Source organism: Procambarus clarkii, chromosome 64 (assembly GCF_040958095.1).
Source record: "Procambarus clarkii isolate CNS0578487 chromosome 64, FALCON_Pclarkii_2.0, whole genome shotgun sequence".
Taxonomy (NCBI): Eukaryota; Metazoa; Arthropoda; class Malacostraca; order Decapoda; family Cambaridae; genus Procambarus; species Procambarus clarkii.
In genome coordinates this window covers 4,862,507-4,882,633 of record NC_091213.1, presented here as the reverse complement: position 1 = coordinate 4,882,633, position 20,127 = coordinate 4,862,507, and the positions used below count along the sequence as shown (strand labels likewise).

General features: G+C 38.1%; 1 protein-coding gene across 2 annotated transcripts in view; it reads left to right on the top strand.

Moving 5' to 3' along the window:
- LOC123769053 (splicing factor U2AF 50 kDa subunit) overlaps nt 1-20,127 on the top strand; it is a 39,637-nt gene that overhangs the window by 4,197 nt on the left and 15,313 nt on the right. Inside the window, exons 3-5 of one of the 2 annotated variants that reach the window (XM_069309105.1) lie at nt 4,402-4,434; nt 6,508-6,640; nt 11,145-11,296. In XM_069309105.1, coding sequence (XP_069165206.1) covers nt 4,402-4,434; nt 6,508-6,640; nt 11,145-11,296 — 318 coding nt within the window. The remainder of the gene's footprint in view (nt 1-4,401; nt 4,435-6,507; nt 6,641-11,144; nt 11,297-20,127) is intronic. The other variant, XM_069309106.1, reaches the window with a different exon arrangement.

Here is a 20,127-nt window from a genome sequence, read left to right as displayed (position 1 = left end):
CAACTTGAAGTGATAGTGAGTCCTCCTCCGAATTAATTTCCCTACCGATTTTCGTATCATCGGCAAATTTGCAAATGTTGCTACTCAAACCTGAATCTAAATCATTTATATATATTATAAACAACAGAGGTCCCAGGACAGAGCCTTGAGGCACTCCACTTACAACATTTTCCCACTCTGACTTGATTCCATTTATACTAACTCTGTTTCCTTTGGTATAGCCATGCCCTAATCCAGCTTAATATAGCACCCCCAATACCATGAGACTCTATTTTTTTAATCAGTCTTTCATGTGGCACTGTATCAAAAGCTTTGCTAAAGTCAAGGTATACAACATCGCAATCCTTACCACTATCAACTGCCTCAACAATGCTAGAATAAAAAGATAACAAATTTGTTAAACATGAACGGCCATTTATAAAACCATGTTGTGACTCAATTATTAATTTATGTTTTTCAAGATGAAGACGAATTTTATTTGCTATTATAGATTCGAGTAACTTTACCACAATAGACGTTAGGCTAATTGGTCGATAGTTAGACGCAAGTGATCTATCTCCTTTCTTAAAAACTGGTATCACATTAGCAACTTTCCAAAACTCTGGCACTCTGCCTGACTCTATTGATTTATTAAATATGGTTGACAGTGGGTCACAAAGCTCCTCTTTGCATTCTTTAAGCACCCTAGCAAACACTTCATCCGGCCCTGGGGATTTGTTTGGTTTGAGTTTTACTATTTGTTTAAGAACATCCTCCCTGGTAACTGCTAAACTCGTCAACCTGTCCTCGTCCCCACCCACATAGACTTGTTCGGCTGAAGGCATATTGTTAAGTTCCTCTTTAGTAAATACAGATACAAAATATTTATTAAAAATACTACTCATCTCTTCATCACTATCTGTTATTTGACCTGTCTCAGTTTTTAATGGACCTATCCTTTCCCTAGTCTTAGTACGATATAACTGAAAAAACCCTTTAGGATTTGTCTTTGCTTGCCCTGCTATGCGAACTTCATAGTTTCTTTTTGCTTTCCTTATCTCTTTTTTAACATTTCTAACCAGTTGTACGAATTCCTGTTCTAAAGTGACCTCCCCATTTTTAATCCTTTTGTACCAAGCTCTCTTTTTACCTATAAGGTTCTTCAAATTCTTTGTTATCCACTTTGGGTCATTAGTATACGATCTATTCAATTTGTATGGTATACTACGTTCCTGTGCTTTGTTTAGAATATTCTTAAATAAGTTATATATTGAATCCACATCGAAATCCCCATTTAAGTCACCTATCGCTGGGTTCATGTCTCGCTCCAAGACCGGCCCACACCCCATACCCAAGCCTTTCCAATCAATTTGACCCAAAAAATTTCTTAGGCTATTAAAATCAGCTTTTCGAAAATCTGGCACTTTAACAGAATTTTCTCCTACTGGTCTATTCCATTCTATGCTAAATCTGATTTCTTTGTGATCACTGCTCCCTAGCTCACTCCCTATTTCGATGTCATTAATTTGCGTTTCCCTGTTAGTTAACACTAAATCTAAAATATTATTTTCCCGTGTTGGTTCCTTAACACTTTCGCTCACCCCGCGCGCCACCCCTCGACAGGGCGATAAGGGCCCCAGCGTGTCACGGAAGCGCGCGTTAATTCCGAAAAGTGTATACTCTCTTCAACTTTGTCACCTCAATTCTCCTTCTACGAGAATAAATTTGGTATCATTGTGTTCGCAATAAAATTCTCTACAGCACTAAATGCATATAAACTCCAAAAGCCCGGCTAATTACCCGCAGCAAACAGAGAAAGTGCGAACGAGTTACCCGGGAGCGCGCAAACGGGATAAAATGTTTTCACTATTTTCACTCTGGTCACCTCAATTTTTGTCCTAGGTCTTTCATTTTGGTCTCAATGGGTTCGTAATAAAATTCTCTAGAGGAACATTAGCATATAAAAAAAAACACCTGGTCACGCTCCAACCGCCGACGAGTTGAAGACGGGCCACGCGTTAGCCGTGAGTGAGCGCTCAGAGGCCTTCCTACTACACTCCCAATTCCCACCCTTTTCAAGCCTTTCTTTCGCAATTTTCTTCCTGGAAGGGCCTTGTTCATGATTACTATCCATCGTGGAGTAAGCGTAGATAGTTTCTAAAGCCGCAGTAAGAAATATAGCCACGGAAAATAGCCGAAATGTTCACACGTTTGAGATGCGAGGGGAGACGACATTGGTCACAACAGTGGAGCAAAGACAATGGGCCCACGGCGTGTGCCAAGCCGCCTGAGGGCCACGAGGCTCAACAAAGGAAATGGGAAGACATCGGCGCACATTTTAAAACCAGTCCCCAAAAAATCGGATACAAACCTGATTTTTGGCGAATTTTTAAAGTGGATGACGCAATGCTGCGTCATCCCCGGCATTACCGCCAGTAAACGGATGACGCAATGCTGCGTCATCCCCGAGCGAAAGTGTTAATGTGTTGCGTAAGAAAGCAATCGTCAATTAATTCTAGAAAATCTTCTGCTTCACTATTCCCTGTTTTGTTCAACCAGTTTATTCCGCTAAAATTAAAGTCACCCATGACATAAATACTGTTAGATCTAGATGCTCTAGATATTTCATCCCATAGATGCTTTGCTTCCATTCTGTCTAAATTTGGTGGCCTATATATTACTCCTATTATAATATTATTAGCTTTTTCGTTTAATTCAATCCAAATAGTTTCTGTGTGTGGCTCTGTTTTGATTCCCTCTTTGAGACTACATTTCAAATTGTCCCTAACATATATGGCTACTCCACCTCCTCGTCTAATATATCTATCTGTGTGAAATAGTTTAAATCCGTATATTTGATATTCAGCTAATAGTTCTCTATTTTCTACATTCATCCACGTTTCGGTAAGTGCAATAATATCTATTTTTTCTGTGCAGACAAGAGCATTTAATTCGTTAATTTTATTTCTTAGACTTCTACTGTTAGTGTAATATACCCTAAGTGAATTGTTATTTTGCGGACCTCCTCTTTCCCTGATCGTTTTGCCAATTCCTTTCTCCCACAAACACATACTTTTATTACCTCCTTCCTCCAAATCAATTCCCATACCTCTATCTACTAACAGTTTAAACCCAAACAAACACCTCTAACCACTTCTTCTAGGGAGTTCGCAACAGCAACAACCCCAGCTCTCGATAGATGCACCCCATCACGAGCATACATTTCATTTCTTCCATAGAAGTGTTCCCAGTTGTCTATGAAAGATATTGCATTTGATTTGCAATATCTTTCCAGCCGGCAATTGACACCAAGTGCCCTCGATATCCATTCATTTCCCACTCCCTTTCTTGGAAGAATGCCACATATGATCGGGATTCCTCCCTTGCTCCTAACTAACTCTATGGCTGTTTTATACCTCTGAATCAGTTCCTCACTCCTGACTCGACCAACATCATTTCCTCCCACGCTAATGCAAATAATGGGATTGTTCCCATTACCAGCCATAATATCATTCATGTTGTTTATAATATCACCAATGCCAGCTCCGGGATAGCAAACCCTTAACCTGTTCCCCCTATCTTTAGCACAAAACGTTCTATCCAAATACCTTATCTGGGAATCTCCCACAACTAATGTTTGCTTAGGTAATGTTTTGCTTAGGTTAAATATATGTTTGCAGAGACTAATATGTAGCTATTGTTGGAAAAAAATGTTGTAATACTGTAATAAAATTGGTAAACTGACTTAATGTTTTATGAAGCTGAAGATTTTCAGGCATTCACTTCACATAACAGCTAGGCCTACCACTAATTTGAGTGCAAGTAATGCACTGCACTTTAATAAAACAAAAAATGTTGACAACTGTAATGCACTTGTACAATTGAAACTTGTTTCTGTATTTACACTGTGTACAGTATATCTTTTTGTCAAGGCTTTGGTGGTAAGAATAATTATTATAAAGGTTACATTAATTAAAATGGTTACAATAGTGGTAACTATAATTCTTTCTTCTCTTCTTCCTCTATCCCCCTCTTGTTCCTCTTACTCAGTCTACCCTTCATCCCATTTTCTATCTCTACTTTCCCATTCTTTATCCTACAACTCGCTCTTAATCCCATATATGCTGTTCCTTCTTTCTTTCTTGTTCTCCCATACTTTAAAATGGTTACAGATGTTGTATTGTTAGACATCTTGTTTGGGACTAGGAATATCCAGTATTAAAGTTACAATACTCAACTCTGAATGATTTGTGGATAATAGTTTGACAATTTTTCTAATAGTTTAACCTGTTCTGAAGATATAAATTGTCATAACTCGGTGTGATTATTGGTATTGATTGTTTGAGAATACTGTAATGTTGTTTAATAAAGAGGAAGGTTATTCTGTATTGTAGTTATAAAAATATATTTTTGTGTTTTTAGGTTCTGAAGATGGTGGGAGAAATCAGCTGAAACGTAAGCAATACAATTAATTTTTCTGTGCACTCTGTTAATACAAATGTGCACATGCACTAAAAGCATCTTCTCCCCCCCCCCCCCCCCCTTCCACACACAAACACACACATGAATGAATACACAATCTCTCACAATAGCAGCTGCAGCATATGGTATACTGGCTGGCCAATGCTCGTGTATCCTTCAGAAACATGGACAAAGGTGGGATGGCATTTTTCTGAACCTCCCTATAATGACTAGAGGAAAAACCTGGGAGTGGACATACCACCAAACCAAACCCGAGAGGCTCGTGTAAATAAGATACTGTAAATGTCAACTGTACACGCTATACTAGCGGAAGTCAGAATATCCTTCAGGAACTTATAAAAGAGGCTTCTAGATGACTGTACGCTGCCTATGTGAGACCAGTTTTAGAGTATGCTACCCCAGCATGGAGCCTCCATCAACAAATTATGTGAAAAGGTTAGGAAAAAAAATTGATTGAGAGATTTACAGGTGGTCCTGAATAGAGAAACTATCCTCAGAGGATCACATAAAGAATATTATACAAGGAGCCTACACGACACTTTCCAATTCAGAAATATTAAAGATATTGTTCACAGCCTTTGAGACCAAAATTGGAAATATCAGCAGTTTTATGTTGCCCATATCTCGAGCAGCGCATCATTAAACTGGAAGACATGCAAAAACATGCAACTAAATGGCTTTGAGAACTGAAAAACAAGACCTATGAGGAGACCCCTAGAGGTGTTAAATATACCAAAACTAGAAGATAGAAGGAAAGGGGAATAACAGCATTTGTATATACAGTACTGTTGTGTATTGCAATTCATGAGGAACACTACACACAGTACACAGAGAAATTCCATTATCTTGATATATCAATGAGAAAATCCATAGGAGCCGTGATGAGGATTTGAACCTATGCGCCGGGTCTTCTCAGATGCACGCTCTAAATGACTACGCCACGACACGATCAGAGGTAGAATTACTGGACGACAGTGCTTGGGGTTAATGGTGTGGAAGCCTCGAGGGTGCAGGAGTACCCTAGGTTGCAATTCTTTTGCCCCATGTTGTGGCATAGTGATTTAGAGCCATGCATCTGGAAATTTCCAGTTCATAGGTTTGAATCCTCATCACGGCTCCTGTGGCTTTTCTCTACACACAGTGTTTAGAATCATTAGGGTGCTGCTGTGGATGACTTCTGGAGTATATTTTATATAGAATAAATAATGTAAGGATTTTTCTTAAGGTTATTTCCTATATCTTCAACATTTTGCTGCATTTTCCCTCCCTGTTTGCCACTGTCCCCTTCACCACCCCCCACCCTGGCCCCTTCACCACCCACACCCAGCAATGTAACTTGGGATGCCACTGGGTTCTTGCGGCACCTTCTGATCCCAAATAGAGGTTTTTCTCATAACCCGCATACACTTTGCCTGTGGTATACGAGTTCTACCCCCAATGCTGCTCTTCAAATGCATGAAGAAATCATATGATTTTGTTGATACATCATATTTGTATGATTTCTTTTTTACCATATATAGTCTTATTTGGCTCAGTGGAGGCTCAAATAGGAAGTGGCTCAAATAGCCTCGGCTATCACTTCCTTTTGACGGCCGTGATGGTCAAGCGGATTAAGGCGCCCTGTAGTTACCAGTTGCGTTGCTTCTGGGAGTATGGGTTCGAGTCACTTCTGGGGTGTGAGTTTTCATTCGCATATTGTCCTGGGGACCATTCAGGCTTGTTCGCATTTGTGTTCCTCACGTGTGCCCCAAAGAATGAGGTGATTTGGTGAAATGCTATGCCCAAGATTACCATCCGAGTTGCCGTCGGGGAAGTGGCTCAAATAGCCTCGGCTATCACTTCCTTTTGACGGCCGTGATGGTCAAGCGGATTAAGGCGCCCTGTAGTTACCAGTTGCGTTGCTTCTGGGAGTATGGGTTCGAGTCACTTCTGGGGTGTGAGTTTTCATTCGCATATTGTCCTGGGGACCATTCAGGCTTGTTCGCATAGTCTTATTTATTTTTCAACTTTTATGCATTGCATTAGTTTGCTTTATATTTATTTCAGAGCGAGATGAGAAGAAAGACAAGGATCGTGATAAAGACAAGGATCGAGATAAAGACAAAGATCGTGATAAAGATAAGGATAGGGACCGCAAAAAACGTAGCAGGTCTCGTTCACGTGAACGGCGTAAACACAAGTAAGTAGCTGTTTTATTCCCATGTGGTTGTGTTTATTTGCAGCCTTAAAGCCCGGGTAGCAAGTGGAACTTGATTGATAATGTTACACTGTAGGAATAAATCTTAATTTTTACATTGTTTTAATGTAATTTGTATTATGAACATACATGCCTCTCCATTCCCCACGTGCTCCCTTCCTTGACACCTGGCCGCCCCCTCCCCCCTTTACACCTTTACCCCTTAAGATGGGATTAATACTGTATGGCCCTGAAGGTCTCTTACAGGCACAGTTTAATCCTTAGGCTGCAGACATCATCAATTGTTGATTCACTGGGTAATATTGTTATCATATGAACATTTTAAACATTTATTGTCTGCTTTTTACATGTTTTCTACACTTAATGTGGAACCTCGGTACTCAAACTTGATCTGTTCCTGAACGCTGGTCGAGTACTGAACAACTTATTCCCATAAGGAATAATGTAGTGGATAATGTATTATCACCACCCTCCCTGCCCCCTTCACCACCCACCTCCCTGCCCCCTTCACTACCCACCTCCCTGCCCCTTCACCACCCACCTCAATAATAATGTATTCCATAATGGAATATACATTATTATCCATAATTATCCAGTAATAATGTATTCCATAATGGAATAAGTAATCTGTTTCAGACCAAGAATAAATATATTCAATTAATAAATGAAATAAATGCCAATGCTGTGTGCCCGTCACCTGCACTTTAATTAAGAGTTGATGGCATATGTGGAAGGTGGAGAGGTAGTGGAAGAGATGCTATTTATGGGCAGGGGAGTCTCCCCTGCCCAACATAATAACTTCTGGTAGTTGTGCATCTGGGCTACTTTCTCATTCTGGTCTTTTTCTCTTTCCTTCTTAAGACACTTTGCATTTCCCCCGATTTTCACACATTTCTTTTATTAGAGAACTAGATTTAGGCATACCAAACTCTGTAGCAATAACAGACACGCGGGCACCACTTTCACATTTTGCTATGAGTTTTTTTGTTTGTTTTCATATCGATTGTGATTCTGACCAATTTTCTTTTTGCTTGACTCTTATCACTAACTTAGGTGTCATGGTGACTTATTTACACCAAGAATATCAAAAATATCCAAGAAAACATGAGAAAGTTTAGAGAAGTCTAGTGGTGTTGTGCACTGAACGATAACTACTGGGAAAGTGACTCGTCTGGGACATGTATTTACGTTTGAGTGCTGAACAAACGGTCACCTACCGAACATGAATACAACGTTTGAGTGCCAAATTGTTCGAATTGGGAGCTGTTTGAGTACCAAGGTTCCTCTGTATGGATTTAATAGGTGTAATGTATGTAATGAAGTTTACCTTGACCCAAGGAAAATATCCTGCCACCATTTCATGCTACGAATGCGATTGTCATAATTGTTACTAGGGGAATGCGGTCATCGTCATATGACGAATTAAACAATTATCTGGATTTTTTGTTGTTTCAAGTCTGACTTGTAGTGTTACTTAGTCCCACTGACTATCATTTAAGTCTGGGTTGAGTGCTTTCCTGAATATTGACTTCAGGAGTTTGTTAGTTGGAGTAGGCAGCCAAAAGTGGATGTGGACCTTAAAAAAAAAAGTTAGCCTTGGTAAGGTAAGTCACATTGTAAAAAGATTCGGGACATCATGAGAGTCCATGTTCCCTATTCTCTCTTCCATCTGCTTTAGGCCATTGAAGTTTTCATTGAGGACTGCAACAATGGCATTGTGGCACAAAGGTGCTCCAAGTAGTGTGCTGTCAGTGGGTTCAACGACTGAGGCTTCTTGTAAAGCAGAATTCACTTCATTAATGACTACGTTGGATGAAATAATTTTGCCCCTGGAGGGGTTAAGGACGAGGCCCAAGGTCTTCCCTTGTGACTACAGCTGTAGGTCATCCAGGTGGGAGTCTTGTACTCGCCTAGTTGTACTCACCTAGTTGTGTGTGTGGCAAAGTGTCGTCCAGGAACCAGATGTTGAGCTCTGCTTGTTTTTTTTGCTTTTGCATAGTGGATCTATGCAGAAGTCAGAGTGAAAGGGGGTCTCCCTATTGAATTACTTTAATCAACCCAACAAATTATTGGGTTGAAGCATGCATGGTGGCTACTTCCATTTGAATACTTCTGATGGCTGCCTTTGCAATGAGTTGGCAAAGGGCAATGGATCTGATCTCTCCATCCTTCTCTTCCATGGTGCATATGGATGTAGCAAAGAAAATGGGTTAAATGTCAGGAATTAAACCAGCAGGGCAGTTAACAAACATGATTTCTGATAGGAGCAACTCTGCCAATCAGAAGATAAACCATTTTCTTTGTGTTGGTCTTACCCCAGTATAGCCTCTTGAGGCGTCCATAGGAAATAAGACAAGGGCTTTATAAGCCTCTGACATGGATAAAAAGTGATTCCTATTTTTGGAGGTGGTCCCTGACCTGCAAGGGAGGTTCCCCTTCTGCCCTAAGGGAGCTTTTCTCTCTGCTCAGGCTGTTTTATCTCTGGGTAAACATTTTTCCTTACTTGATTATTAATTTTTTATGTACTCATTCAGGTGTATATTTACTTGAATATACATTCAATTCCCAAACTAATTGTCCACTACCCTTAACCCTTAGACTGCACATATTACTGTGGATATAGGGGCATAATAACGAAAAATATTCAAATTATGTAAAAATAACTTAAAAATGTTAAACAAATCTCCAACTTATTGGCTTCGTTGTCGTGAAACCTTCATCAAAATATTTTCAGAAATTGATTTTAGACGAATTTTTGAAAAATAAGAACGTTTTATTGATAAGGAGAACAGCTCCTAATAACTGGAACTGAAGGATTGTGCAGTAATAAAGAGATGCAAGCACCTGTCCGATACTCAAAGAAGAACAGTAGTAAGAAGTGTTCACAAAGTGGATATGCAGTTGGTGCCTTTATATCATTGCTGAGTAATACATAATAACACAAATAATGAATAACTATGTTAAGATGATCTACTTTGTTATATATAATATAAATACATTGTCCAATGTTAATATATGTTACTTTCATCAATGTCCCAAAAATAATTTTTTTAGGGGATTTTGTTTTTGTTTATTATATGATTTTGTTGTAATCCTTTACATCCTGGAGAATATATATGCTTTCATAACTGTGAAGATAGAATGAAATTGGTCAACAAATAAATCGGTCACAACTCGCAAAACTTGGTACTTTTAATTTTTTTTCGCCGATTTTCAACTATTTTCTTTGTCTCTTTAGGTTGTTTTGATGATAGGGACCATATTAGGGCTTTTTCACTTCTGTAAAGTATACCCTTAATATATCCCCTAAATTATTATAATTATCCCTATATATATTTTTTTTTTTTTGGGGGGGGGGGAGGGTATTTTTTCTTGACTTCATTTCAACACATTGACCTATAACTTTCACATATTTGAGTACGAATGCCAAACAGTGTTTATTAAAACAGAATTAAATTAACACATTAAAACTACCTGTATTCATTGTTGATAACTTCAATTTCAATTATCTCTGTAACCAGAGTTTCAACTTTGAGTGGCTTCTAAAATTCTACTTATTAACCGATTCTCACTATTTTGACATTGTGTGCTCGGCTGTCTGTTCTACAATCCCATCAGAATTGATTTTTCTTAAACTTTATACATTTGGAGATATAATTTTTTTTATTTAAATTTGCCACACATTTCAAATGCCCTATTGACAATTTTTTTTACAGTAAACTATACTGGAAACCTATATTCTAATTTGATGAAAATGAAGATCATATGCTATTCTGAGAGAATAACAGCATTTAAAGAACAATTAATAACAGTTCATATTTTTTATTCTGAATCGAAAATTTGAAGTTTTCAATATTCAAATTTAAAATTAATTTTGATTCTCTTGTTTTTCAAGTTATGCTGTGAACATTTTGACAAATTTGGAGCATTTGCCTAGTTGATTATGCAAAAAAAATTGGAAAGTGTTTGTGCAAGTTTCAAAAACTTCTGTTACATATATGATTTGACAAAAAATAATTTATGTATTGCACGGTCTAAGGGTTAATCTTGCTCCCAAGTTCACACTTTCTTGTGCTTCAAGTGAGAGTTTATGCCAGAGCTACTTTGAAAGTGATCTAACATATGTATAGCCACTTCTAGGTCCTTTTCTATTTGTGACTTCTGCCATGGTCTTGTGGGGATTTATCTCTGGGATCTCTTACAGCATGATGGTGTCCTGTGTAGTCCTTGCCTTGCTCAGCAAGTTAGCATCATCCACATGATCATTTACATAATTTAAGAGCAGTGGTGGGTGAGGCACCTTGTGAGACACAGCTTGCCACTTCTCTATCCTGACTCTTCCTCTCTTCACCACAACCCTGTTCCCTCTGTTTCAGATACTCTAATCTAGTCAGGTCCTGGTGTTTTAACAACTGGCGTCTGGCCAAGAACTGGCAAACAGTCCCCTATTGCGTAATATTTTTATTTGATTTGTTTAACTTTTCAGAACAAGGTCTAGATCAAGAGGACGTTCAAGATCAAGATCACGTTCCAGAGAGGCTAGAAGAAAGGCACGCCGCAAGAAGCCTTCTTTGTATTGGGACAAACCACCTCCAGGATTTGAACACATAACACCAATTCAATACAAAGCAATGCAAGGTTGGTTAATGCAATTTTAAAAGTTTATATACTACTCTTCTTTTTATTATATATTTTGTTTATCTACTTAGCTTATTTGATACATGAGGCTTTAATATTTGGAATAAAATTCAGTACTAAAGTTTTATATTTCATATGTATATATTTCATGTCTTAAGTTTTCTCATTCAATGTTGTGGGAAAAACCTGCTGGGATTGATATAAGAGGAGACTACCAGGGACTTGTACTGAACTAAATTAAAAAATTACTGTCTGCAAATTAATTCAATTAAAATCTCTAGCTAGGGTTGTAAATCCTAAATCCTCTTTTCCTAATGACAAACTGTGGGCTGTAAGGGACAGGTGGGGTGAATGACTATGTTGATAGAAGTTCCAATCCACCTGTAGACAGGGATCTCACATCAGCTTGTATTTTATACAAGGATAAGATTTGATAAATTCAGTTATCTGACTGAACACTGGCTCTGTTTAAATCAGGGATTTAAACATACATAGTCTAACCTAGTACCATAACTTAACAGCCAATATGTTCTTATACTATAAACAACAAATTAAATTGTAAAAGTATAATAAATGACCTTAAATGTAGTCTTAATACTATTAACTTAGTACTAGAAATTATATTCAATTAAATGAACTTATATGATAACTTAAAAATTAACTAAGCAAACAATTGATAACTTAATTTATATATTCAAATATATATGCAGACATATTCAGTTTATACAGTTAGCTTGACTGAATCTCTTCCAACTATGGACACTTGTGAGGTTTTTACTTATTGAGGCTGAATTCTTTTCTGACAGAATGGACACTCATGAGGTTCAGTGCTTGGATAAGATTCACAGCTACACTACAATTTTAATAAACGTACCGATATGTGAGGCTTAGCCTCGCTTTTTAACCAACAGACAGATTTATAGGATATTAAAGCTACACAAGCATACAATTGGCCAATCATATACCAAATAACCTTCAATATACTTCTCTGCCAGTCGGGGTGCCTGTCTGACAAGTTTGCCAGACTGATTAACTCTCTCTTGTCGAGTTTAGGCACGATATTTTGTCACAGCGTTGCTGTATGATGATCTGGTAGCGTTGCTACTTGGATTATCCTGCAGTTGCAGAAGAATGATTCGAGATAAAAGTTTATGAATGAAGGTGGAGGAAACCGTGTCACTGATCTCCACTATACACTCTATTTTATGTGAATGTTCTAGGATTTTCCTTGTAGATATTGTCCAGGTACTCCCCCAGTTCTAGAGAGTATTCACTGGCGATAAAAAATATTAGATAAGGTGTCCTTGAGCTGGTAATGTTCGCTAAGGATCAGTCACTTGTTCACTCATTTGTAAACAAACGCGGAGTGCCGCTGGGCTTGTTGGTGGGCGCTTCACTCCCCCCATCGCCCTGCCATGCTCTCTGAGCACGGTAGCCTTCTATGAATATTGATCGATTATTTTTACAGTCTAGACTTATGATTAAGATAAGATGTGATTATAATATAATTAGATATAAGATTTAAAGATTATAAGTAGTATTTGAAAGTACCACTGAATCTTATTAAGGATTCGATTTTTAATCCTACCGGATGTTGAATCAATGTTCCAATAGTTTTTTAATTAAGAAGTCCTTCTAGAAGCTTCTGGATCCTTGAGAAATCATGTACAAAGTCACGTAGGCATCAAAAGGGCCCCTGTTGCGTACGTGTTCATGGTGCCATTGTCATCCAGGATCAAGCTATAATGAATCTTTAATGATTCAAATATGATTTGATACGATTTAGATATGATTTTGATATGATTTAGATATGATATAGAAATTATACATTTCTTAGATGATTATTAGATATGGTGGGTAAAAATTTCCCACATCTTCCAGAGGGAGAGAACTGGCACAGAGTCCAATACTTAGGACAATAGTAACCATATGTATTTATTTACTCTCCATTGGATTGATAATACAAGTGCAAATTTTGCTTGCACTTTTGTGCTGCTGTCCGTTGTGGACGATTGTGTCTGTTAGGAGTCTGTGGGTCTTGTGGAGTTAGAGTGTCTTGAGGTCTCTCAGGATCTAACTGCAGCTGGCTCACTGATTCCATGTGGATGAGTTTGTCCAATGTCTTCAGGGAAGTTGTTCCTTTAGACAGGATTTTGACTATTCTCAGAATCCCCTGACTATCCGGATGGACTGAGACAACTTTACCTAATGGCCAGTCAGCCCTAGGGCCATCACTGTCTACCAAGACAATATCGCCAGGTTGGAGATTAGCTATATTATGTGGGACATTGGCCCCATAGTGATGTTCTCGTAGAGATGTAAGATATTCTTTTGTCCAAACATCATTCCATTTTTGGATTATGCTGGACAGATGCTTATACCCCTGAACCAACTCGCTCTGACCCACATATGAGGGATCTCTGATCTCATCATCCACTAGAGATGGTACTGGAGTCAGAAGTCTTCCATACATTAGGTGGGCAGGACTTAATGGCTCATGTTGAGTAGGATCCTCAGACAAGTAAGTCAACGGCCGGTTATTCACCCTTGATTCTATTTCCGTGATTACTGTCTGGAGTTCTTGAAGATTGATTTTCTGACGGTGTAGAGATTTTCTCAAGGATCTTTTTACAGTTCCTATTAACCGTTCATAAAATCCTCCGTGCCATGGGGCTCTCGGAGGGATAAATTTCCATCTGCAATGACGCTGTTCCAGTGTGGAAGTAACTGCAGGATGGGAACAGATTTCCCGTAGACATGCTTCTCCAGCTACCAAGTTTGCTCCGTTATCTGAAATCATCAGCTTAGGGCATGATCGGCGTGCTGCGAATCTGCGGAAAGCTTGAATAAATGATTGAGCAGTCATATCGGGTGTTACCTCTAGATGTACTGCCCTGGTGGTAGCACAGGTGAACAGACAGATGCATGCCTTGATAGGTTGCTTATCTGCAGTCCCTGTTAGATATATTGCTCCTGTATAATCTACTCCTGTCGTTTCGAAAGGTTGTAGATGGACCACTCGTTCCTTTGGCAGGGGTGGTGGCCCTGGATAAGAGCAAGTTCTTGCATCGTACCTTCGGCATATCATGCAATTCTTCAAGATTGATTTGACTGACTGTCTTCCCTGAGGAATCCAGTACTGCTGTCTGATTTGTGTGAGTGTGTCTAACACTCCTCCATGTTTGATGATTTGTTGATGTGTATGCAACACAATCAACCTTGTGATCCAATGATTTTTTGGTAAAAGCCATGGATGCACGGTATCTAGATTGATATCTGCGTGTTTAAGTCTCCCTCCACAACGCAGAATGTTGTGATTTTCTTGGTCTATCCACAGACCGAGATTGTGTTTTAACTTATGCGGAAGATTTTCATAGTTATTCCCATAAGTTTCTCTCTGGGCTTGTCTTACCCAATAGATAAGTGCATCAGGAAAAGTGTATTTTATACCTTTTTTCCTGAGATAATGAAACACGTTCTGTGTTACATTGATTAATTTGATGAGCGAGGAGTAACGAGTACAATCCAAGACTGATATTTGAGCTTGCTGCCTGGTGGTAGTTATGGTTTGTGTCGTAATGACGTGTGGCTTTTGTTCAGGCCAACTACCATTCACTAACCATCGAGGCCCATGAAACCAAATATCTGCCTTTGCAAACTGTTTAAATGTCATACCTCTTGATAAGAGATCAGCTGGATTATCCTTTGTTGGTACATGCAACAATTGAAAGCCTGCGGAAATTTCTTTAATTTCCGAGACGCGATTTTTTACATATGGAGTCGGACAGTTGTCGTTTCGTACCCATTGTAAGACAGCTTCATTGTCAGACCATATAATGACATCTTTGATGTTCATGGTAGACAAGACTTGTTTGATATGCACAGCTAAGCGTGTACCAGTTAGCAGTGCTGTTAGTTCCATCTGAGGCAAAGTCCTCTTTTTTAATGGAGCGACTCTGGCCTTAGAGGTGATAAGATATGATTGATTAGAAGTCACTAAGTAAGCACAAGCTCCAAAAGCTTTGGCTGACGAGTCTGCGAATACATGTAGTGATACTTCTTCATTTTCCTCGACTATGTGTCTCGGAAAGATTATCTTTTCAACTAAAGTTTGTTCTTGAGCCACTTCCATCCAAGCTTTTTGTAACTGGATTGGTAGTGGATCATCCCAACCAACCTTAGCTTTCCATGCTTGTTGCACCAATAAACGCCACTTGATAGTCAAAGGATTTAGTAGACCCAGTGGGTCGAATACTTTGCTAACTTGTGAAAGCAAATCCCTTTTTGTAGTGATGTTGTAATTTACTGGCACGGATTTGATCGATATTGTGTCCGAGATTAAATCCCAATCCATACCTAACACCTTTTGTGATTCTGGTACGTGATATTCAGGGTAATCTCTTGCTATTTGATTATTCAATGTTGCATTATTAGAGGCCCAAGATTGTAGTGGCATGTTGGCACCTTGTAGCTCCTTGTTGGCCTCTTGATATAATTGTAACAGTTCAGTAGTACTGTTAACTGTCCCTTGAAAATTATCTACATATAGATTTTGACTGATTTCAGTCTTACAGGGACTTGATGATTTCTTCAGATGAGTATCTAGAGTTGCTTGCAACAGAAATGGACTGCTTGTCGCGCCAAAAAGAACTGATGAGAATCTGAAAGTCACTACAGGACTATTGACATCTTCTGGGTTCTCTACCCATAGAAACTTAGTGAAGTCTCTATCTTCTTCTTGTAAGCCAACTCTTAGAAAGGCCTTACTTATATCTGCTGAATACGCATATTTGTTAAGTCTAAACTTCAACAGTATGTCATACAATTTCTGAGTTAGACTTGGACCTGTTTGCAAACAATCATTTAGACTGGTTCCTTGGGGTCCAGATTTAGAGCTACAATTAAAAACTATCCGTAAAGGAGTTGTTTTTGATTCTCTCATTACAGCCATGTGAGGTAAAAAATGGCCTGTTTGCGTATTGTCATGTTTCACGACTTCGATGAATTTATTCTTTAATTGTTGAGCAATAATCTCATGATAGAGTTTTAAATGCTCAGGCCTTTTTCTTAGCTTTGCTAGTTGCGATTTAAATTGACTATAAGCCATGTGATAATTGGTAGGTAAGGTTTTATGGTTGATTTTCCATGGTAGCCTTACCCAGTACTGTCCATCATAGTACTGTACAGTTTCTAAGTATTGATTATATGCACAGACATCATCAGGACTTGGTTGTTCAGGAATTATTCCTATGGCATCAAGTTCCCACAATTGAGGTACAGATTCTAATCCATCATCAATCATGTGGGGGATTTTAAGTGGTGACTGTTCTTTGCCTAGTCATGCCACTATTACAGTTTCTGTATGATGTGATTTTTCAGGAGTTGAAGGTTCAAGATCTAGTATAGGTCCTGTCATCAATATGCCTCCTGCTGATTTGAGTATATTCATACCCATAGATTCTTCTGATCCCAGAATGAATCGATGATAGTAGTCAGCTCCAATCAGGATTCCGATATCCCCTATGTAGTCAGAATCAAGCAGAGGATCTGCTAATTGGATTCCTTTTTCTTTTAGGAATTTAATAGTTGCTGTCAGACCAGTCACTTCCATTTCAGTAGGAATTTTATCAACTACTATGGCTTCTACTGTCCTTTGGGATGTACCTAGACAGACATTGAGTTTTACTACTGGAAAGGTTCTACGACCAGAATTAGTAAAAAACCCTGATATGGATGTAGATACTTGCTTTGAAGATTTAAGTTGTAAATCTTCTGCCATCTTTTTACTGATAAAGGTTTTCTGTGACCCTTGATCAAAAAAGCCTCTAGTTGGAATACAAATTCCTTGATTGCATAGTTCTAGCTGTGCAGTAGGCAATATGGCTGTTGTAACAATTTCTGTATCCAAGTCGTTGACATTGCTCATTACTGTACAGAATTGTACGGCTGTTGTGGTATCATCTTTGGGCTTTGCCTGAGATGCAGGTTGATTATTGGAAGTCTGTGATCTGGATTGAGTGTTAATATCACCACAGAGTGCTGTGTGATGTACACTTTTATGACAATATTGGCAGTTCTGCAATTGAGTGATACACTCACTAGTATCGTGCTTCCGTAGACAACGGATGCACCTGTTCAGAGATTTCAGTCGATCGATTCGACTGGCACCGCCTACATAAACTGTGCATTGATAAATGGTATGTGCTTCTTGACAGAATAAACATTTTGGGGCACTTGTAGCTCCTTTTGTCTTATCTGTCTTGGGAGCTTGGTTTCCTACAGTTCTGTTAACTGTGGGAGATATAGCATAAGAGCCAACATTATTCTGTTTCCACTTTGCAGAAGAGGAGTTTTGTTGTCTTGATTTTTGACTGCCATTCTGGACATTTTTGCTTTTGTCCGTGGATTCACTTTTGGGGATTTTTTCTTGAGATCTAAGTTTTCCTCGGCTTCGTAATCTTTGTACGTAAGCTCGAAGTCCATCAATGATTTGGCTTTGTGATAAGATGTTGGTGTTATAATGAGTGCATAGGCTGTCTATGACCTCATTTGGAAGTTTCCTTTGAATGATTAACTTTATAAGCCACTCTGCATCACCTACAGGTACTTTTGTACTGAGGGCTTTGATGATTGATTCTATAGACAATCGAAATGATTGTAGTGACTCATAACTTTTATTTGGAGAGGGTAAATCCAATAATTTGTACGAGAGACGTGCAATTGCAGTCTCCTTATCACTGTAGTTATCTTGTAACAACTGTAAGGCATGGTCGTAATCATCATCTGTTAATGACAAATTAGCAATGACCTGCCTTGCCTCTCCCCGTAACTGGCCTTGCAAATATTGAAACTTTGTCGCCTTTTTGAGAGAGGGCTTGGAGTTTATTATAGAATCAAAGTGTCTCCAGAAGGTATCCCAATCGTCTTCATCCTTGCCCTCAAAATATGGTAATTGTACCTTTGGGAGCTCTGCGGCTATATGTGTGATAGTTGCATTGCTCTGTTGAGTGGATGAGCTCACATTGGATTGGGTTCCTGCTTGAGATATTTGTTTGATTAAAGGATCAAGTTGATCTTGGATTTTATCTTCATACATTGTCATTTCAACGACAATTTCCTGAAGTTCCCTTCGGGTTAAATCTGCATTAGCCATTTCTGTTAGATAAATCTCTGCATGGCGTTTGATTTGTTCATACTTATCCACAGCTGCTTTTACTCTGGTATTCAGAATTATTAAATCAGGAGATGGTTGTCTAGCCAACTTTTGACATTTGTCAATCAGTTGAGTTAGGTGATTTTGCAGACCATTAAGTGTCCTCCTATTTCCTGTTTCAGCTGCAGGTGGAACACTGTTAGCCATTTTGACCTTTTCCGAGTTTCGGAGATTCCGAGATTTTTCTCTTTTTTCTGATAAATATGTATGATGTTAATGTATTTTGATAAATGAGCTTTCCTGTCTACTTAGGTAATGATTCCAAAGATCGTCCTTCATTTCCTCCCTGGAATCTGGTTGTAGCAGGTGTTCAATTATCAAAAGTATTGTAATAATTTGATTTGTGACCCGAATGCACGAATGCACCAAGTTGGTAAATCTTGTAATGATTTTTTAAAAATAGTAAATGGCACTATTTTTGCAAAGTTATTACAAAATCTGTTACCATAATAATTGTTAGATAAAATACAGTAGAATGTCTACTGGTTTTACCTGGAATAGGGTATGATATAGTTGATTATAGATAGATTGTAATGATGCTCTTACAGTGATGATAACACTTTTTTAAAGAATATTATGTAATGAGCATCTCTGAAAATCAGTAGATTGGAGATAATGCTAGATAATACACTTAAATATATATGTATTGTTACCACAATGAGGTAGATAATGGTATTTTATGATTAAGATGCAGTTGTGTCTTTGACACTGATATACTTAATTACTGAGGTTTCTTAACACAAAACAGTATCAGTTTGTTATGAATGCTTACTAGTTAATGGATATGGTGGCTTAAGCCACTGCAAACTATTTGTTTACTTAGATATATAGCTATGATAAATATTGGCTGATAGCTAGGTTAGGCTAGAATATGTAAGAATTATTCCAATGCAAAATCAAGAAGTTTCTTATCTATTTGGCACTGAAATATTCGGTAAACAAATGATCATAAATATCTAGGTACAAAGGACCATTATTATCTAGGTTCGAAGGACCATTAATGTGGGAAAAACCTGCTGGGATTGATATAAGAGGAGACTACCAGGGACTTGTACTGAACTAAATTAAAAAATTACTGTCTGCAAATTAATTCAATTAAAATCTCTAGCTAGGGTTGTAAATCCTAAATCCTCTTTTCCTAATGACAAACTGTGGGCTGTAAGGGACAGGTGGGGTGAATGACTATGTTGATAGAAGTTCCAATCCACCTGTAGACAGGGATCTCACATCAGCTTGTATTTTATACAAGGATAAGATTTGATAAATTCAGTTATCTGACTGAACACTGGCTCTGTTTAAATCAGGGATTTAAACATACATAGTCTAACCTAGTACCATAACTTAACAGCCAATATGTTCTTATACTATAAACAACAAATTAAATTGTAAAAGTATAATAAATGACCTTAAATGTAGTCTTAATACTATTAACTTAGTACTAGAAATTATATTCAATTAAATGAACTTATATGATAACTTAAAAATTAACTAAGCAAACAATTGATAACTTAATTTATATATTCAAATATATATGCAGACATATTCAGTTTATACAGTTAGCTTGACTGAATCTCTTCCAACTATGGACACTTGTGAGGTTTTTACTTATTGAGGCTGA